The 22,606-nt window shown below is 39.1% G+C and overlaps 1 protein-coding gene across 13 annotated transcripts in view; it reads right to left on the bottom strand.

Annotated features, from left to right (window-relative positions):
* The window catches only part of EPB41L3 (erythrocyte membrane protein band 4.1 like 3), a 174,430-nt gene that overhangs the window by 26,406 nt on the left and 125,418 nt on the right, over window positions 1-22,606 (bottom strand). For 9 of the 13 annotated variants that reach the window (XM_045849658.1, XM_045849660.1, XM_045849662.1 and 6 more), the window contains 7 exons: window positions 19,288-19,363; window positions 16,829-17,047; window positions 16,387-16,474; window positions 8,391-8,543; window positions 4,688-4,785; window positions 3,833-4,008; window positions 587-807 (listed from right to left, as the gene is read on the bottom strand). In XM_045849658.1, the coding sequence (XP_045705614.1) occupies window positions 587-807; window positions 3,833-4,008; window positions 4,688-4,785; window positions 8,391-8,543; window positions 16,387-16,474; window positions 16,829-17,047; window positions 19,288-19,363 (1,031 nt within the window). The remainder of the gene's footprint in view (window positions 1-586; window positions 808-3,832; window positions 4,009-4,687; window positions 4,786-8,390; window positions 8,544-16,386; window positions 16,475-16,828; window positions 17,048-19,287; window positions 19,364-22,606) is intronic. The other 4 variants (XM_045849659.1, XM_045849665.1, XM_045849668.1 and 1 more) reach the window with 1 other exon arrangement.

Below are 22,606 nucleotides of genomic sequence, written 5' to 3'. Positions count from 1 at the left end.
ACCTTGGAGAAATTGCTGCCAAATTCACTTTCCATCTTCCCTTACAAATTTCTGCCTTAATACTACTTTCCAAAACATGCTCATTTGCTACTTTGGTGATTAGATTATAATCATCAAAGAGAGGAAGCACTGTATAAATACACAGGCTAGGCACTCAATTACTTGCAGTTATAAGGTCGGCAGTGTCATTATCCTGTATATCTAGAAAAATATACGATCTTTGGGTAGGAGAATGGGGCCAGGAACAAAGAAAAGAGCTTTAGTGATAAGTGTGAAATTCGAGCCGAAACAAAAAAGTGTAACAGGCCATTAAATGTATTTGTAAGAAGTACAGGCAGGACAGCTGTTGAAAGTCTTACATACATAGCACATCAGTTGTTAAAACTGCTCAAAGAGTTGAGAAGAGGAATCTTTCAAAGGAAAGATGTTGACACTGGAAATAACTTAAAAATTAACACTACGGATCTGACTAATGTTGAAATAGGAATTAGTCTAAATCTTAATACATTCCTGTTTTATATTCTCGGTATTATTTACCAGCTCTCAAAAGTTTGAGCACGCTCTAGCAGGCAGCTGTGAGATGTACCTTTCCCTCGTGCCGTATTGCTGCGGCAGGCGTGGCTTCCTCCGCCTTTCTCCGCCTGTCCTCCTCCTCATCGCGCTCCTCCTCAGCCTTCTTCTCTGGAGTCACAGTGGTGATCAAGTTGGTCTGAGAGATGCCCTTTGTTGTGGTGTACTGGCCAGTACCAACCTCTGCAGCGGACACAGAATCCTTCATGTATATTTCATGGTTTTCATTCACTGACGCTAAAAGCAAATACAATTGAAGAAATGAAGTAGGAAACAGTTAAGTCAGAAGACAGATAAATACCATCAACTGCCCCACTACGAAAAAAATTACCCCTATAAGACATCATATTTGTCTTCAAAAGACAAGACAGCGTTGCAGGTACTTTCTCTAAGCTTCCATAGACTTGACTTTCTATGTCATCTACACTAGATTTTTTAAATGATTTAAATGCTCATCTCCTGAAGCCACAGAAACCGTTTCCATCCATTCTCAAGACCTATGGTGAGGATGTATGTCAGGGTGGATGTGACTATAAGGATGGGAGGCTGAGCTGCCGCCGAGCCTGCTACTCCATAGTAACTGGCTGGGCACTGGCACCAGACCTTTAGTGGCAAGTTCCACGACTAGTAACATTTTCAGTAGACATCTGATCTAGTACACTTGACTTTGAACATATCTTTGGAAGTGCCATTCACAAAGCACTGAAATTTTTAAAAAAACTGTTATTATTAATAATGGCTGAAAAGTCTCCTGCAATATACAAGCCACAAGGTTATAATGAAAATTAACCATGTTGGCAGAAATTATAAAATGCAGATGGCAACTCCATTAACTGAAGTGCAGAAATGTTTTAATTTTTACTGCACTTTAAAAAGGTATGCATACATATCTACCAAAATATGCATATGTTTATTCATCTCTAATATTTGGAGAAAGGAAGACAAATGTTGCTAATGAAACTCATGCAAAGACAAAACATGCAAATATCTAAGAGATATAAGCTGCAGCCATTCATTCCACCTAAAATATCTTAGTGAAAGAGATGCTTGCTTCAGTTGAAATTTAAAATCCAATATTCATTATTTTGTTTTTGAAAGCATAATATTTACTGAAATTTATAAATGCTGCTTTTCAAAAACACATAAGTAGCTAATCACAGTAAAAATATAATCTGCTTTCATATTTATATAAATGTAAGAAAATATTCCAAAATTTTTAATAGTAAATCATTTCATTAAAATATCTTCACTAAGATATTTTGTATCTCATTATACCACTGAAAAAGCTCATGTAAGACAGCTTCCTAATGGCCCAGTTAAGCTGTTCTAAAGGAGATGTGACCTTGCAAAAAGCACTTTATATGCCAACATGCAGCCATGGCCCCGGCTCAGCAGCATGGAAAACACTAGAATTGGCAGGACCCCGAAGAGTGAGAGACAACACATACTAACATCACTTTCGGGCAGGGAGGAAGAGACAGCATGATATTAGTACATTTATTTCAGAATTGTCTTCTGTCTTCTCAGCAATCGTTATCACATAAAAGGTCATGAGGAAAACAACATTCACAACACATGTGTTCCCTTGGGTGCACATCACTGAACAAAGTGGATGGCATCCAGGGGAAAAGGTGTGATTCTACAAAAGTGCCTCCAACACTGACTTAGAGAATACACAAGTAATTTACAGAGATTCTCTAAAGGAGAAAGAAGAGCAAGTGAGAAGGTGCTGAAAGAAACACTTCAATGTTAACACGAACATATTGGTATCTGGATCCAACTTCAAGAGTCCTAATAAACATTTTATTTCAGAACCATGGTTCTAAGTTAGATATTCTGAAAATGGGAAACTCTTAGATGATACAGAATGGTAATAACTTCCTAGACCACCTCACAAAAGCCTGTAAGGATAATTATCAATACAATTATTGAGATAATTATAATTATATCTAACAGAGAGCTTTGACGTATATCTTTTTCAATCTTTGTGATAACCCTGTCAGAGGTGGCTTTGCTCCCATTCTACGTGTGATGGCTAACACCAGACAGGGAGTGCTTCAGTCATTCACCAACGACCGCATAGGCAGAGGGACTGGACCACAGCCTGATTCGTCCACGCCAGGTGAGTGTTCTTTCCACTTTACTAGTAACATACATAACAGAGTACTAATAACACAATGTTCACTTCTTCTGTAAACAGCTTATAATGATGTCCATTAGCAAAATACAGTCTTTTTAATCAGGGGATTCAGGGAGTCTGTCACCCCACCAACCATACCAGAGTCTCACGAGCTATGGCAAGCAGTGGAAGAAAGGTAAGGAGGAAGGTGATCCCAGGCCCCCATAGTATTAACTTATTTTTAGTTATATTTTTGTTTATTATTAAAACCATACACACATGCCAGAAACCTCTCTTTATGTACACAGGATAGGTCTTCCATAAAACAACTAATCTCCAGGTGCTCTGAATGGGAGGACAGAGGCCTGGCCAAGGCTCAGCTCCTAAGTTAAGTACTGCTCCAGCTGCCAGGTTTTACAGCAGAAAACACATCTGCGTGTAACTATAGAAGCAATACGAAACCATCCCACAAAACAAAACCTACTGAAAACTCATGATTATGCCATTCCTTAAACATGTTATTTAACTGATTCTCTCCCTGTTTTACACACACATGGGACACAACAGTAGGGAACGTGCACATGGCAGTGCTCTCCCAGTCCGTCTGGTGCAGTGATTAACATAAACCAGAAGGGTTTAACTTGGAGCCCTTGCTCTGTTATTTGAACGTCGTCCTCTCTATAAGCTATTATTCGTCAACTTTGTAAGAGTCACATTGTACTCATAAAATATTTTAGAAAGAGATAAATTTAACTTACACTTTTCTTTCTGCAACAAATTGTCTAAGGCAAACCTGACTATATTTAAGATATGTTGGGAAGGGAGCCAGATTACTTATATAGAGTATGTGACTACAAAATTTAGAATGAAAGAATCTCTCCAAATTCAGGGTACCAGCTTAAGAAAACTACACTCTTCATTCCCTAGGTAGCATTCTTTTACTGTAATTTTATAGAAATCTACAATAACAGACATTAGACTCACAAAGGTACTTTCTTTTTGAGAATAGGGGGTTAAAACTTGCCATTCAGCCACAGACTGAGTGCTTCCCACTTCATACTACCCAAAAGGATCTATGTTTATTGAAAGCTCATGATGTTGGGTGGCCACAAAGATTATGAAGGGCCAGTTAGTGATGCCTACCTCCATCCAAGCTTCGAGACATGGTGTAACGTTTGCTGGATGAGCGTTCAAAGTAAGGGGCTGGGCGATCTATCAACGCACTGGCTCTCCTCGTTTGGGCTTGCGTTCTGCCACTATAACGAAACTTGGAACCCAAGGTAAGGAATTTCTTTGGAGGCGCTTCTGGTAACAACAATCTAAAGAAATTAAAGAAAAACACCAGAAAAGATATTAAGTCAAACATTAAGAATGCTAACTTTTTAGTCTGTTCTGAAAGGTAAAGTGCTTTGTGCACTAAAGGATCAATATCAAACATGGCATTAAATAAATTTGATTTTACAAGAAAAAGTAGCTCAGAGTACATATCAACTAGGGATGTTACAGAGAGGCTATGTGCAAAACAGGGATGGGGTTGGACTAGTGACCCCCCACACCCCATGTAACTAGAAAGTATATGATTCTATAAACCCCAAGAGTCATGAAATAGGTGATGGTAGTGAGGGACAGTGACAATTTGTTATTGTGTAGACACAGATCTGATGGCCCTAGTGAGTTGAGGGTATCGAGAAATTACTAACATAGTATGAAATGGATCAGACACTTGAAGTAGACATCCTATGAAAATAATAAAAAGACACTAAATATAATAAAGGAAAAGGAGACGGGGCAGATAGATACAGAACAAATTAAGGAAAAACCTTCAAATTTAGTCAGAAGTTCTTTTAGGATTCTTATTAAGTAATCTGATGGCAACAAACTTGAAGGAATAGAAAGGATATGCTTCTACATTCTTCTTCCCAACAATCTTTTTCAGTATAAGTCATTCCAGTCATTCTAATTTTTTCTTAGGAAAAAAGCAAAATGATCTCTGCTTACCTGAAAAATGTATGGTGTTCAACGCATACTTTCCATAAACGCTTGGCAGCTCTATGGTTTGGCAGTTTAAACCCAATGGTACTTTCAAACTGTTCAAACTAAATTTAAAAAACATTGAAGACCAGAATCAAGTTTAAAATAATAAATAACAGAAAAGCAAATAATTTTAAAAATCATGACACCCAGTTTTCTTCTTTACTCCCTAAATCAGTTGCTATATGCAGAATTCATGTTATACACATTCATTCATTACAAAGAAAAAAAACTCCTTCTGTCTATCTCCTTAAAATGCTGCAGGTATAGACAATCCCATTATGCCTATAGTAAATGTTTTAGGTACCATTATGGATTTTATGAAAACTAAATGCAAAAAAGGATATTTGGATTCTTTCCAGGGACCAATTTGCCCTGATCTCAATTTTAAGCCTAATTTTTATGGTTTCTCCATGACATTGTGACTTCAAATGGAAGATACAGAAATGAACAAAGGGTTTATATTCTACAGTGTTCTCGGCATGACATTTTCTCCTAATATCTGGTCTGAAAATATGCTTCTATCCTAGGTACGGTAACTTCACATCAGGTATTGCTGACATTATTTATTCATTATTATATGGATTGCCCTAAATGCTAATGTTTCTTGATATTTTATAGAAGATCAGAGATTGGGAGAACACATCTTCATATTTCTCAGCATGTACAGCTCAGGTGATACTCAAGCAGCCATTTGATTTTGCAAAGTGATATATCTGATTTCCTGAGTAATTATTTTATTTTTATTGCAGATACTCATTATTTTTTTATTTTCTGAGGACAGTACGCATCAGGCCACCAGAGGGCAATCATCATAAGCAGTAAAGGGTTTCCAAAAGAGCACAAAACCACCGACTACTGATTACTGATGAAATCAACAGCAAAAGTAATATATGTGGCAAAGAACCAAGGAGAAGTGTCCTCTGCATGGCATGTAAGATATACGTATGCTTGACCTTGCCCCTTGTTTGTTGAGAGGGACTGGGCAGAGGAAAGACTGGGAATACATCATGGGTTGCTCTAACTGTAGCCGCCTTTCCCGATTCGCATGTGAAGCGGTGGTTATGAAAACCACCTCTAACAGACGCAGTGGACAAGCCTGAGTGCTATGGATCTGAACTAAACCACACCCATTTATCCATCCTGCATCTAATATGCATCACAAACCATGCAAAGGCCAGGGGTTTAAAAAGACAGTCAACTTGCTCATGCAAGAAGCTAGGAAGATTCTCTCAAGGCCAATAGAGGCCTGTGAACTTTTTAAATGTTTGTCTAGATCTCTGAGCTTTGTATTCATTGTTTGTAACCTCTTCAAAGCCTTCGTGCCATCAACAATTTCTCCTTACTCATTCTTCTCAGTATCTAAATATGATCGTAAAAAAAAAGGAAGGAAACAACTTTCTTTGAGCCTGCTTCTGCCTGAGCCAGAACCTTCTCACTGCCCACTGCTAAATGTCATGAATGAGAAGCCTCAGCTACTCCATACCTTACCTCATTGCAACCTGGTAGGTACTCCTAACTCCTTCCTGAGCAACAAATGCTACAACAGGACCTGCCTGTCAGCTCCGATGCACTTTTCTTAGTTCTTGCCTGCACCTTCTCTGTAACATTTGGCACTTGGTACTCCTGGTTAAACATGTCCCCTGAATCTCCTTGTTATCAGTGACTGTTTTTGTCCCTTTTTTCCTCTTTTCTGGCTGTTGTTCTTAATCTCTATGTTCCTTTTCTGTCTAACTTCTCTCTCAAAAAGTGGTTTTACCCAGAGTTTTTGTTAATAGGGTCTCTTTTTTTTTCTTTAACTTCTCTTGCTCTTTGGGTAATTTATTCCACATTTAAGGCCTTGAATAAAATGTATACAGTTGATGACTGTTCAAGTCCTATATTTCTTACTATGCGAGAATCTGTCCCAAAGGAATTCAATCTTTTTTTCTGAAATTTGCCCCCTCTTTCTTTCATTTAATAATGCTATCTCCATTGCCTCCTCTAGTGCAAACTAAAAACCTCTGATTATTCTGGACTCTCTCACCTTTTTATCCTTCCCCCATCTGGTCTCCAAAACCTACTGCTCTGCCTCTGTTGTCTGCATATCTCAAGTTGTCCCCTTCTATTCTATTCCCAGAGCCTCTGCCCCAGTTTAGGTCTTCTCATATCACATTGCTAAATAGCTAAATTTCATTAAGAAATCCATCATTTTAAAGTGTTCATCTACTTATGTCACATACCAATTTAAACACTTCCAGGGCTCACTCCTGTCTCCTGATGAATTCTCCAATTTTCCCTGCGGGCCTCTCACAGCTATGCTCCTTCCATGTCCACAGTTTATTATCTCATCTGTACCTAAGTGTGTGAGTCTGTTTCTCCACTAAACACCAGGTCCCTTAAGGCCAGGCACAAGGTCATATTTATTTTTCTATTTCCAATGCCCAACACAGTGCCTAACAGTAAATAAATGCTTGCTTAATAAATGTTTTTTAAAGATTCCACTTATTTATTTTTAGAGAAGGGAATGGAGGGAGAAAGAGAGGGTGAGAAACATTAATGTGTGTTTGCCTCTCAAGCACCCCCTAATGGGGACCTGCCCCACAACCCAGGCATGTGACCTGACTAGGAATCGAACCAGAGACCTTTTTGGTTTGCAGGCCAGCACTCAATCCACTGATCCACACCTGCCAGGGCACTTATATCAGTTGTAAGTTTAGCCATTTTTAGAAATATTTTTAAAATTACTGTCATTTCAGGTGTTTACATGAAAAGCTTACAGATTATTTCAGTCTCCACAGGTAAGTATGACTTTGTATTTACACTAAACATGATGGCTTGCTTTGCAGTCTGATATTCTAATTGTACTTTCCACAACTGGGTAGGTTGATTTTGAAGACAGGAGATAATTCTATATTATGCCAGAAGATGTTCAGAGACATAAATGAGCTGCAATCTTAGAGCTTTGTCTCCACCATTTGTATTAATCAGACTGATTAGAAATGGAGATATTTATTATCTATTAAGCAGATAATAGCAGATATTTGTTACCTATTATGTATAAACCACTAAGGAGGATACAAATGTAAGTCACTCATAAATGCTGTTGCCCAAGGAATAAGGATTAGTTTTGACTCCTTCATTAGCTTCTGATTGTAAAAAAAGAAGGAAATGTATTAGGCTATGGAACATTTACATAATTTACACTCTGTATCCCCTATTCTTTCTTGTACCTCAATGCACATTATCTCTAAGCTATTCACTTTAGGACACTATCAGATTTGGAGGACAGAAGGAGAGGAAAAGAGAGAAAAGGACACAACAATAGGACAGGCAAGAAGAAATCAATCCTTTATTCACAAAGAGGTTTAATGACTAAGACTTTCTTTTAGACCACAGCTTGAAGAATACAAAACATTCATAAATCTGGATTTCACATTAAAATATATAAAAACAACCCTTTCAATTAATGTATACTGTGGGGAAAACGGAACTGAAATAATAAAAAAAGAACATTTTATTTATGCCTGTTTATTGGACAAACCTACAATAAATTTTCTTATGCATTTAGATATAACCAATCATGTCATGAGATGTTGAGATGTTGAGAACTTGTGAGCAGGTAATTTAAATTTTTGTTTGCTAACAGTTACCTTTTCCTAAATGTACATGCAAATTTGGGTCTACTTACCTCTCCAGGGCGGATCTTGATGTAAAAGTTGTTCCGTTTATATGAAATTTTTAGAACCTTAGGCCAGGCAAATCTATTTATCCGCAGTCGGTCACGATATATCAACAGACCACTTGCACAAACTCCTAACATAATTTCAACTCCTTCAGAATCCTGCAAAACAGCAGCAAGGGATAAAGGATCAGTATCTCATTTATTTCTACTTACAGCTAGCTAAGTATGATATTTAAGCCTCTATGTCAAAGCCTATAACTGACTACCTATAGCTCTTATTTAAATAAAATACTGCAGTCATTTTAAAAAGCATCACCACTAAATAATAGCCTTTCAATGAAGATATTTATCACTACAGAGATTTGTAAGAGCAAAATCTTCTCACCCAGGTGTCCCAGACTTACAGCAGAAACACTGCACACAGAGAACGCTGGCCAGATGGAAGGTTGTGTTAGTAACAGAAATGATGGCTGCAGTTCTAGGTTGTCCGGTACCAAGCCCTGTTCTAACCACATTATGAATATTGACACTTTTAATATACATTAGGATATTTTGAGGCTGTTTCTATTATTATTCCCATTTTACATATGAGGAAACTGAGATGTAGAGATGGGTAAGTATTCCAGTTGAAATGTGGACAGCTTGGTTCCAGAAGCAGCACTACTCTAAAAACATACATACATACACATACATACATATATTTATTTATTTATTTATTTATTTTTAGAGAGTGGGTAAGGGAAGGAGAAAGGGAAGGAAAGAAACATCAATGTGTAGTTTCCTCTCAAGTGCCCTCAACTGGGGACCTGGCCCACAACCCAGGCATGTGCCCTGACGGGGAGTCAGACTGGCAAGCCTTGGGTTCACAGGCCAGCACTCAGTCCACTGAGCCACACCAGCCAGGGCTAGAGGCAGCACTCTTGACTAATATGAATACTAAGAGAGGGGCCATACCTTTTCTTGAGTGTTATAAAGTTTGTTCCTTTAAAAAGAGTCTCAATCTATTTTATATTTTGTTATTGTCAGAATAAAATTTAAATATAAAAGTTTTTCTGTTCCTTAAGTATGAACTGCACTTCTCCAACCGGCCCCCAACACACACACTGCCCACTGCTGGTCACACTTAACAATATGATTCACACACAGATACATTTAACGGGTCTGTATAGTTTAGTCTTTTCTAACAAAAGTGGGATCATGCTACATTTGCAATTTACTTTATTTGCACATTTTACATTCTGGCTGTTTCCTAGGGATGCATGACACCCAGAGGTCCCAGAGGTCATCAGAGATGTTATGTAAAGTTCAGGAGACATAACCATGTGTAGTATATACCCTCTAGATGTTGTATTCAGGTGAAATCAGGGTGAAATGAACAGGGTGGCCTTGAGTGGAGTAGAAACAAATGACAAAGGCAGGACTGTGTGTGAGGCACAGTCTCCATTTCATCTCACTGGCTATTGGAAGCAGGGGTTACACAGGAGGCAAAGCTGGGATCTTCTGTTACATCAATCAGCACAGCTGTCCCCAGCTTTCAGTCCCTCTGCAGCACCAGCAAAGAGGGGAGAGGAAGATGGCAGAATCCGAATAGGAGATTCTGACTCATCGTATTGTGGGAGTTTACTTCTAAATTCTGTCAGTGCAAGGTACAGCGTGAACATTTCCAGAATCAAAAATAAATATTTTGGCCCATCTCTGGGAAATACAAGTTCATAACTGGTTTAAAAAGAAATATTTTACCTTTGAAACATTATCCCTCCATTAGACATGAAAGTACAGGAGTGGAAAAGCTTGATGGCAGCATATTATAACACAATAAAACCTGAGAACTCCAAGACCAGAAACTGCCCACCACTTACCAAGGGCTTCAGTCTGACAGAGCATTTAAAGAGCTATAGCCTCGACTTCCCCCCAAGATCGAGGCATAGGTAGACACACTGTGCCTCCTGGCACAACCAAAATAGAGACAACAACAATTTAGAAACAAAATAACAATCAGAACTGACAGAAAATTGAACTGTATGGAAGTCCAACAACCAAGGAGTTAAAACAGACACATTCATCCAGACCAGTAGGCAGGGTGAAGTTGGGCAGCTGGCGGAGAGGGGTTGAGGCACAAAAAGTGGTGGCACTGGGCACGCAAGACTGCAGCAGGCGGACCCTGGACACACAGGCAGCAGCTGGCAGACCCAGCGAGATGGCAATTGTGAAGCGAGGTACTGCGTGAAGGGCAGCTGGCTGATCAAGCTGTCCCACATTCACGAGCAGATAAACCAGGTGAAACTGAGGAGTGAGACAGACTGCGCAACCCAGGGTCCCAGCACTGGGAAATAAAGCCTCAAATCACTGACTGAAAACACCTGTGGGAGTTGAGGTGCAGGGGAAGACTCACAGCCTCATAGGAGAGTTCTCTGGAGAAACCCACAGGGTCCTAGAATGTACACAAGCCCACCCACATGGGAATCAGCACCAGAAGGGCCCAGTTAGCTTGGGGGAAGCGGCAGAAGGGACTGAAGTCTGACAGAGAGCAGAGCAAGCACCATTGTTCCCTCTCAGACCTCGCCCCCACATACAGTGTCACAACCCAGCAATATATGTTAACCCACCCTGGTGAACACCTAAGGCTCTGCCCCTCATATGTAACAGGCATAACAAGACAAAAAAAAAGGCCCAAATGGAAGACCAAATCAAAGCTCCACAGCAAACACAACTAAGCGACAAAGAGATAGCCAACCTATCAGATGAACAGTTCAAAGCACTGGTGATCAGGATGCTCACAGAATTGGTTGATTTTGGTTGCAAATTAGATGAAAAAATGAAGGCTATGCTAAGTGAAATGAAGGAAAATGCACAGGGAACCAATAGGGATGGGAAGAAAACTGGGACTCAAATCAATGGAGTGGACCAGAAGGAAGAAAGAAACAACAAAATAGAAAAGAAGGAAGAAATAAGAATTGAAAAAAATGAGGAGAGGCTTAGGAACCTTCAGGACATCTTTAAATGTTCCAACATCCGAATTATAGAGGTACCAGAAGGAGAAGAGGAAGAGCCAGAAATTGAAAACTTATTTGAACAAATAATAAAGGAGAACTTCCCCATTCTGGTAAAGGAAATAGACTTCCAGGAAGCCCAGGAAGCTCAGAGTCCCAAAGAAGTTGGACCCAAGGAGGAACACACCCAAGGCACATCATAATTACATTAGCCAAGGTAAAAATGAACCAGAGAATCCTAGAAGCAGCAAGAGATAAGGGGACAGTCACCTACAAAGGAGTTCCCATCAGACTGTCAGCTGATTTCTCAAAAGAGACCTTGCAGGCAAGAAGGGGCTGGAAAGAAGTATTCCAAGTCATGAAAGGCAAGGACCTACATCCAAGGTTGCTCTATCCAGCAAAGCTTTCATTTAGAATGGAAGGGCAGATCAAGTGCTTCTCAGATAAGGTCAAGTTAAAGGAGTTCACCATCACCAAGCCCTTATTTTATGAAATGTTAAAGGGACTTATCTAAGAAAAAGAAGATAAAAAAATGTATAGTAAAATGACAGCAAACTCACAATTATTTTAACAACCACACCTAAAACAAAAACAAACTAAGCAAACAACTAGAACAGGAACAGAACCACAGAAATGGAGATCACATGGAGGGTTAGCAACAGGGGAGTGGGAGGAGAAGAGAGGGGGAAAAGGTATGGAGAATAAGTAGCGTAGATGGTAGGTAGAAAATAGACAGGGGAGGGCAAGAATAGTATGGGAAATGTAGAAGCTAAAGAACTTATGACACGTGGACATGAACTAAAGGGGGAATGTGGGTGGGAGAGGGTGTGCAGGGTGGAGGGGAGTGGAGGGGGAATGGGACAACTGTAATAGCATAATCAATAAAATATATATTTAAAAAAAATAAAAAAATAAAGAGTTATAGCCTGATGCTGACCAGGAGCTGGCATTACTGATCCTTCAGAGCCAGCCAATCTGCTCGCATGACAGCTCAGAGGTGTCCACGTCACGCCATGAGCAGAAATGCAGGCATGACAGAGGACCATTGGAGTAACTGCTCTTTGATGCACTTTCTTTCTGATAAAGAACATAAAGTTTAAAAAATACTCCTTTGAATGAAAGAGGGAAAGAATATCTAAAGTATTTTTCATTATTTATCTATTTTTAAACCATTCATGTGTCTTTCAATCACAAGGAAAGAGAATCCCTTCATGGGGAGGAATAGGAAGGCCCCTTGGCTTCTTTCCTTTTCCCCTCGCACCCTCCAACATGAGCTTCTCTGTGGCCCTGTGTCATTCTGTTGCATCTAGCACACCCCAGCAAATGGCACTGCAGTAAACTCCCACCAATACTCCTTTTCCTCAGGACTGTAGCTGGTTGAGAGCAGGAGCTCTGTTCAATCTCTGTAACCACAGGGTGACACAGTGCCTACCTGGCATGTGTTGAGCCATTATATGTTTGGCAAATGAAGAAAGAAAATATCAGGCAAGTGGGGTATTAAACTGGATGACAGTCTCCATCAATCACAAAGCAACGACAAGAAAATGATACTTTTTTTCTCAAGTTTTCTGCCATAGTCCATTGTATTGACGTTAGTTTAATAAATCTTTTGTGTCAAAAACTCTATCAGCAGACTTTCTAGGGGACATGTGTGTTTCTCTATCAGCAGACTTTCTAGGGGACATGTGTGTTTATCAGCAGACTTTCTAGGGGACATGTGTGTTTCCCTACCAATGAACACATTTAATGCGCCCTGTAGCAGGGAGTACTGAAGGCAGACCTGGACACTCTCAGTCTCTCGTCATTAAAATAAATGGGCACGCTATTCCCTTAATTTAAAAATCAGTGTTTAGCCCTAGTTGGTGTAACTCAGTGGACTAAGCACGAGCCTATGAAACAAGGGGTTGCGGGTTCAATTTCCAGTCAGGGCACATGCCTGGGAATTGTGGGCCAGGTCCCCAATAGGGGGCGTTTGAGAGGCAACCATACAATGATGTTTCTTTCCCTCTTTCTCCTTCCCTTTCCCTCTCTCTAACAATAAATAAATAAAATCTTTAAAAAAATAAATTAAAGCCACTGTTAAAACTTTGCCATCTTTCATTATCACTCGGTCCACTGGATATCCAATATGAATTTAGATATAAATTTTAGAATCGTATATGAAATAAATGGTGCTCACAAAACCTATTCAGACTGACATTAGATGACAAACAAGCAGAGACAGTCTTCCCAAAGGGGGGTGGGGAGAAGAATTTAGGACAGGTTTTCCAAAACAAGGGACCTTTATCTAATATGGGTATTTATTCTTTACATAGAGGCATGGAGTTCAAGATCGCAATTCAGAATTACTAAATAGGTCCTAAAGCCCAGGGCCCTTTATACCCTGCTTTGACTGGAAATTAGCTATCATTTAATTCAGTACATTTCCTTCTTAAAATGACAGAGTGTGGATGCATGAGAAAATGGAGTCTGTAACCGAATCATTTGTTATACTTAATATTCAGATGAAATTCCTATAATGGGCTGCATTGGCACTTCCTTAATTCTCTTTCTTTTTTAATTGGCATAATTTCAAAACATATTATTGCAGCTATCTATTTTAACTCAGTAGCTATAGCAATGTTAAGTGATTTGATTTTCAGTGATGGAAATGCACACATCCTGAGTTGCACTTCCCTGAAAGCATGCCCTACTCTTTCATTTACTTATTCTTCCTGGGCAGTAAGTGAATCATCATGTGTAATGTGATTCAACAGCAGTTTTCAACTCACTCAAATGTTCAGGCTACCTTTACTTCCCTCTTGTTTTCTTATCTTTCAGTCAGCTAAGGAAAAACTCTAAGAGAAAATCTTATTAGTACTTCCCCTTATTTCGCTTTTAAATTCTCATCCTGCCTTATACCTGGTATAAAATATAAAACACCTTTATTCTCTGATTGCAAAATAAGTGAAAAAATATAATAAACTGGCAAGTGAACAGAGCTACACCTGCTGCACTAATTACACATGAATGTTAAAGAGCCGGGCATAGCGCACCAGCACATGCCGGGGATAAGCCCACCCAGGTCTCTGAGATTATGCTCATTAGTGCTCAGACCTTCAGCCCTTGGAAGTGCTCATCCTGTGTGATGTGTGAAATGATCCACAGACAGAACCAATCAGACCTGCATTCACTTAATGGCCACCATTTTTTGGCCCAAATCCACTGAGGAGTAGTCTCTCCCCAAACACCATCCAAAGAACAGGCCCAAATGTAGCATCAACAGAACCTATGGATCATAGACTTCCCTCCCATGGGACCTCGGGGCTGGTGAGCTGTTTGCCTGAACAAAGACAGCTGAAAACTCTCTTAATTTCTTGATCCCAAGCTTGACTGTTTAAGATACTTGCTTGCCTAGAAGCCTGTTAACTGCACATTCTAGTGAGTCCAAGACCATGAAATTGGTGGCTACTTTATGTATTAAAAGTACAGGCACATTCCCATAACCAGAGCAATTTTATCTCATCTGCCCGTATCAGAAGAAAAGGCCCCTCAACTGCAAACAGTGATCTTTTAACACTGCTGAAGTGACTGAATCCATCCCTAAGATCATAACAAACTTCTCATGTTTTGATGATACTACTTTTCATAAAAGCTTGCCTGTACTTCCACAGTACTTTATTTATTTATTTTAAACTTCACCAGAGGATACAGTCACTGACTTTAGAGAGGGAGGGAGGATGGAAGGGGGAGAGAGAAAGATGAGAGAGATGAAAGAGGCAAGAGAGAAATGAGAGAGAGAGAGAGACAAGGAGAGAAGATGTGGTATGAAGGAAAAATATCAATAGGTGGCCTCCCGTATGCGCCTTGACCAGGGATCAAACCTGCAACCCACAACCTTTTGGTACATGGGCAATGCTCCAATCAACTGAGCCACCCAGCCAGGGCCACAGGACTTTATTCACAGCTGTTCAAACCAGACTAATAGTCCATAAACTCCTTCTCTCACTTCTGAAAAATATAGAGATTCTAGAAAAAGCATGGCAGGGAGTAAAAACTGCTCTATGCATCCTTACAACCTTCACCCTTAGTCCAATTACAACTTTTTCTTCCCAAGACACTATCGCCAAGACATACTTTAATATTTCACCAATCGTCAGTCAATGGTTAATCCTTAGCTTGGGTGGCTAATTTTACCTGAACTTCAAAACTAACAACGTTATTTCAAAGTGCAGGTTATTTGTCAGAATACCTCAAGTTTAGAGATGGAGTTAAATTTCACATGAATTTACTGAGTGCCTGGTGGGTAACCAGAACAGGGCCACAAACAGTACTTCGCACATCACAGATATGTGATCATTAGGCATGCAGACAGAAAGAAAGGAGCAGGACAGTGCAGACAAAATGAGCACTTTCAGGAAAAAGGCAAAAACAGGGTGTGACAGGAGTAGAGAGCACGTTTTAGCATAAAGTGGGAGCTACAACTAAGCTGGGGAAGTCAGGGTGAGCTCAGAGCTTATTATTGAAGATAAATTTCCACCTGAATCAATGGGCAATCGGAGGCTCTGGCTACTGAGAACTTTCAGTTGCCCGACACCATAAGTCATGGAGAGCCAACCCCTCAGTAAAGTATCAGAGAGCTAAATTTGCTTTACCTTTGCAAACACAGATTTGAATCCCCAAAGTTTTGTTTTACACACTGAAGTAAAAATCAGCAGCTTACAGCAATAACTGCACTGAATTAAATAAAGTTAAAAGTCTGAGATTTAAGCAATGCATACTGTCCTGACCAGTGTGACTCAGATGGCTGGGCATTGTCCTGCAAAGCAAAAGGTTGCCACTTCGATTCCTGGTCAGGTCACATGCTTGGGGTACAAGCCCTGGTTGGGGTCCATGCGAAAGGCAACCAATCGATATTTATCTCTCACATTGACGTTTCTCTTTCTGTCTTTTTCCATCCCTTCCCCCTCTCTAAAAACAAACACATGAAGTTAAAAAAAAAAAACAAAAAAACCCCCTCAAACAATACATACCTTGGCATGATGTAAATCTACCCCGTACATGGATAGTTTTTTGGCATTTTCCAAGAAATGCATCTCAGCTTCGGCTGGCGTCATTCCTCTGATAAGAAAAAAACAATGTTACAATGCTGCTTTTCTTTAACCTGGTAAGGTTGTAATACTTCTTACAAGGCTCCCTTGCTATCTAATAAGCAAGCCCCCACAGGAGCCCCAAGCAGATCTGGGCTCTGAGGGAAGTAACATAATAAGGTGGCTTTTAAAGAAAACCTTATAAATAGATATTCTAAGTAAGAACCTAACTGTCCCAGAACTGTACCCACTAGAGAACTCCACTCTGCTGAAGTCCCATCCACAATGCCCTGAAGTCAGTCCTGGGAAAAGTAGGTAGTGAAAGTGATGCTCACTCATCAAGGTACAACTTAAATAGACTGTCCTCAGGGTTTCTGCCACTGACCTGTGACTTTTGTGCAGCTCGATCACTTTATCTTCCAGTTCTTTAGTGTGATTTGGTGCAAAGCGGAACTCACTAATGTAATCACTCCCGCATTCATCTGGGTCATAGTCTCCAAGTTCTGACTGGACAGTGTAGGAACCCAACAGGGCGAGAGTGACAAAGGAGCAGGGCAGCCTTCCGGACACGATGTCATCTCGCAGTTGTAAGCAGAGGTAGTACCTTCCAGCAGCCAAAAGGACAAAGCAAAAAGTCAGCATTGGGACCAGGAAAAGGGGACCACTCAGGTCATGGTGTTTGGTAAGCAATTTCTCCCTACTGAACAATCAATCGAGGACAAATTTTCTATCACCTATATTTTGATCTAGATATAAGGGGGAAAATACTTGGCCACAAAAATACAATATTTAACGGCACTAAAGACAAGTCAATGTTCATAATAAAACAGGGTTTATTAATAAAGCACAGAGTAAAAAAACAAACTTAAGACATACTCCTCTAACATCTTTTAAAATAACATTTATAGTCAAATGAATAGTCATCAAGACACTCTGTAAAATCTTTGGTTGGGGGTATTATAAAAATGGTGTTCTTAAATATAATTATTAAGTCTCAACTAGACTTAAGGAAGTCTCATTTTGATATCTACTAAAGGTCTTGCCATGTAACCAAGACAAATTTCAGGTAACTCAACAGCTACGCCATCATAAACCCTGCTCTCAACTTCCTGCGTTCCTTCATCCCTGGTCAGAGAGACTCTGGATAATAATGAATGATATCTGCTTCAACTTCTCATTTTTAAAGATAACTTCCTAGTAGCCAAATGATATGAAGACTAATTGAAAAATTACTACTGTAAGATCATTTTGTTACTGTAAGTAAACAGTTCTAAATTTGGGAACTATAAAACATTTTCCACGTAATTTTGCCAAGATAGCATAAAAATACTTCCATTAACAGCTGACATACTTTTTGTTACTTTGCTTTTAAGGTTCACAGATATAATACTAATTCTGGAAGATTCAAAGGTAAGTATTCACATTAATAAGTTTTAATACCTTTCATGGCCCAGCATATGTGTCTAATAATAAAACACACATTGTACCTTTTATATAACAAATGAACTGTTAAACTATTGAAGCTGAGGACTATAAAGACGTGTTAAGGTCTAAATATCATTTTAAGCTAGTGATAAGCAAACTATGTGTGATTAAGATATAAAAATTTCTAATTACTCCATGGGTTCCGCAAGTACTACACAAATAGATAGAAATCAACCATGCACTAAATTTTAAATCCAGGTATGTATAGGCTCTATAACCACAAATTAGCCACAAGTAAATAGTTCCTCAATATTATGAAAAAGTATTCTTAGAGAAATTATAAATTTTTATAATTTTTTATTGTTGTTCAAGTAGTTGTCTCTGTTTTCCCACCACCACTGTCCCCACCCCACCCATCTCTGCCTCCCACCCTCAATCCCACCCCCCTTTGGCTTTGTCCATGGGTCCTTCATACATGTTCTTTGACGACCCTTTCCCTTCTTTCCAGAAATTATAAATTTTCTAATTTAATGCAAACATAGAAAAACACTCTGGATCTAGTTTTCACCTTTCTTCTAAAATGCCTGTTGAAATTACTTGTAATCATACCAAGAGATTGAAACTTTTTGAGTTTCAATTCCCCTTTTATGAAAAGCCCTCCCAGGATGTGAGGCTGACACAGCAAACTCAGCACACACTGCACAGGGTCGCTCTGGCTGGCCACGAATGTACCGCCAACCACAGCAGAACCAGGGGTTCCACAGGGGAATGCAGAGAAGTCGAGGACACATCACACCCAGGACAGCTACATAAAGGGACAGCTTCTCACAAAGCTCAGTCATCACGCCAGAATATTTTTGTTGTGTGCCTTTTTTAAAAGTCTTCTCTTGTGAAAATGAATTGCTTCCCTTGTAGATTGGAAAGTAAATTTTTAAGTGTGCATGTGTTTGTGTGCATCTGTTTGTGTACATGTGCATTTGTATGTGTACATGTGCATGCATGTGTTTTTTCTAAAGAGCTGTCAAGTACCAGAATAGTATATGAAAGGCATAAGCATCCAAAGACATTTTTTTTTACTCTAAGTTTGAAAGCATGAGCACTAGAATGGCTATATCATTTAAGGCTGAATCCCATCCAGTTTGGCCAAGGCCACCAGATAACAGTATCTCAATTCTGCATGTCTCGTCACTAGGGTCAGGCAGAGAGAAGTATCAGCTTAGTACCAGATTCAACTACAAACAGATATAATTTGGCAAATCTTCTAATTGGATGTTTACTCTCATTGAGTTGCCTTCTGTTTACCATTTTAGTGTGGATGATTATAAGGTTACTAAATGCAAGCATGCTCTTCTCTGGATAATTTAAGAGAACCACAACTCTCCCAAGATGCCTGTCTTTTCAGAGCCAACTTTCAAATACCTGGTGATATCTTCAGATAGCTGAGAGGGGTCTGGTGGGTAAAATTTCACATTAAATGAAAAGTGCCAAGCACCACCTGTAGAGATGAGAAAAAAATTTGAATAAAACCTTAGGAAAATTCCTTTATACTTATGATAACTAGAGCTACAGTAACTCCAAGTTCTAATACCCAGGCAAATTTTGATTATCCATGGAAAACATGGAAGTCTCTGTTATGTGAAATCCATAGGTAAGTCAAAAACTTCACTTAGTTTCTAATCTTCTCACCAATCAAATCCTTTACTGAACTTCTAACTAGGGAGAAAATTGACTGAACTTCCTCCCTTTCTCAGGGACAAAGAGGTAAGCCTTTGGAAGAGGAGGGAAAAAAAGCGAGCAATGTGTATAATCCTCAATCAGACAAGTCCAGAATTGACTGGACGTTCTGCTGTGAAGTTCTGGATAGTTCACATACCAACCTCACAGACTAATTCCATTTCCTTTGTTCTTTCTGGTTTGTTATTACAGGTCAAATCCCATTATAATACACTCAAGGAACAGTTCAAGATATTTTTATTTTATGAGGAAGGTTTCTTGTAGTGAGTATTTAAGGGGGCTGCTCTATGGGTGGCTGAAAATGCTTTTTGTATTCAGGGAAATTTTTTATTAAAAAGATACTTGAATGTATTTGCTACGCATCACCAATTCCCACATCTCCCTCTTAGCCCATGAGCTGAATGGGTCCTCCTTACATGCTGCCATTGTTTATCCCACAGCACCTACATACAGCCTCTCCAGATGTCAGCTCCTAGGCGCCTACTCCTCTGTATTGTCTGCACGTATACTTGAAACATCATTAAGGCGTACTAAACTCTCCATTTCCTAATATTACCTCTAATTGTTATGGTGTATCATTATAAACATGAAAAAACAACCTCTTCTTTTCTACATTTCATCTCTACATGATCACTCCTTTAACTCATGTTCATCTTGTCTTTTTATTCTGGCCTTTTAATGCCGTGATTTACTGGAGTCTGGATATTCCTTCACTGGGATGCTGCATGCATTTGTTCCCTCCGCCCAGTGACCACACTAAAAGTGTCACAGTATAGGTCCTGCCGGTATTCTGAATGCGCTGCTGAAAAATTCCCTCCAGTCTCCCTGGCTTCTGCACCGGAAGTCTTTTATTTAAGCCACCGGTAATCGAAGCCTTCCTTTCACTCTCTATGGGCTCAAAGTTCAGCTCTTAAGGGTCAATACTCTCCTGAGACTTCCAAACACTCTCTTCTGCCCATTAAGTAACTTCTGGAAAGTCCTTTTTTTTTTTCTATGAGCCCTTCCCAAACATTCAGAAGAAAGGGACAGTATTGTAAACACTTCCTAGCTTCTTTCTTTGCACTATTCTCTTTTATATGTGACAAATACTTACCTGCCCAGGTTACCTACATTAGGTTTATTTATTAATTCTACTTCATTCTTGAGACTACCATTCATACTACACTTAAAATGTGGACATCAGGGCACTACCATGAAGTGTGCCCTGGCATAAAAGGACTTGGCATAAGACCAGGTATAATTGGATGGTTACTATTATTTTAAAACCACTTAGAAACATTATTGAAACATGGTCTGTTAGAATTCTAGTCCACAAAATACCTGTCAATCAAATGTATTTCCAGTAATTATTTTCCCACTGTTCTCAAAAAAGTCCTCCTGTTATTATAAAAAGTCTGATTTGGCTTTACTTTCCTAGTGATTTTTATTCCCTTCCTGCTTAAATGGGTCCGTCCTTGCCTGCTACTGGTAAGGTTAAAAAAAAGAGCTGGCTTCCCCTTCCCCCTTCAAGCAAGTGGAATTAAAACTAATGATTTAGTGATGAGAAATGGGTTTATTGTTTTTTATCATTTTTAACCACTTCTAAGTATGCCTTGAATCCAATGACTAGTTTAGCAATATAATCTCCTAATAAATTCAAGTAAACACTCTAAGTTAGAAACTAAAAATAAAAGTATAATAAAGCTATTTCAATGCAAAAATCCCCATTCCAGGAAAGTCAGTTTCAGACTACTGTGGGCCTCAGAAGCACCTGAGGTGCTTACTGAAAATGTCAATTTCTGGGCTCTACCCAGACATTTCATTCCAGAGATCTGGAATACGGCCTAGGAACTTGCATTTTTAATAAACCTCCTTGTGGTTCTAATACAGATGGGCTTGGGGACCACACTTTGAAAATCACTAATTCTAAGGAATCCACTCTCCTGAGGGCATAACCCAAATAACTACTAGGTTTCAGAGGACATTATTTTGAAACAGTGAGAAAGTTTAAGATTGCTACCATATATACTACAATCAAGAAAAAACAACCAGTTAAGTGGCTTATAAAGCTTGAAAATAATGACAGAGGCAGATTAAAGCTCAAATCTATATCCCTATAAAGAATATGGCGGAGCAGATCAACTGGGAGGACCTGACTATGTCAAGAAGGGGCTTGCAGCCTGGGTCTGCTCAGATGGTGGCCCTGGTGAGCAACAGGAATGGAGCAGCTTGAATGCACTAACACGATACTCCCATAATGCTGAGAGAGGATTTTAACTCACAAATTTACAATAAATAGAAGACTGTAAAACTGAAGAGTTCATCCTTATGAAAAAAATTGTATTTGTCTCTATGCCTGCCAAACCTTAAAATGTTTAAATATACTGCATTTATATTTAAAGTACTATGTACTTTATATCATGAAATTACTATATCATTATTATATTACAAAATCCAGTATATTTAAACATTTTGAGATCAGGTATGAACAAAAGATGAGCAAAATTAGAATTTTTTCATAAGGACTCTTCAATTTCAGAATTTCCTATTCCTCATAAATTTGTAACTTAAAAAATCTTAACTAGCTTGATTGTCATTCTGCTGAAGATCTCATTCTGGAAATACACTGTGGACCTACAGCATGAAAAGAATGGAAACATCCTTTTATCACTTATATTTAGGAGGATGAGGTGATGAGACAACAATTAGAACAGTTTGATAAACACTTCTCTGCCTTGGGTGAATGTAAATTTTGCAGAAAGAGGGCATTTTAGTGTACTAAAACAATAAAGAATGTAGATTAAAAAAAAACAGATTCTACTTTTAAAAATTCCAAGGTCACTCAGTTCTCTTCTTGTTGAAGCTGCAAATGCTGCCTGATCTGCAGGACAAAAATATCCTTCAACTCTCACGTTCTTTCTGACTGTTCCTTTAGCTTTTCTCCCTTAGAAAGATGTGTAGGGGATGGGATAAGCAGAAAGTTAAGGGGAAAAAATTCTAATAACAAAAGAAAAGAAAATGACTG

Source organism: Phyllostomus hastatus, unplaced genomic scaffold (assembly GCF_019186645.2).
Source record: "Phyllostomus hastatus isolate PE091 unplaced genomic scaffold, TTU_PhHast_1.1 phas_contig_80, whole genome shotgun sequence".
NCBI classification, from domain to species: domain Eukaryota; kingdom Metazoa; phylum Chordata; class Mammalia; order Chiroptera; family Phyllostomidae; genus Phyllostomus; species Phyllostomus hastatus.
The sequence above is the reverse complement of the archived record's forward strand: the minus strand, read 5'-3'. Positions and strand labels throughout refer to the sequence as shown.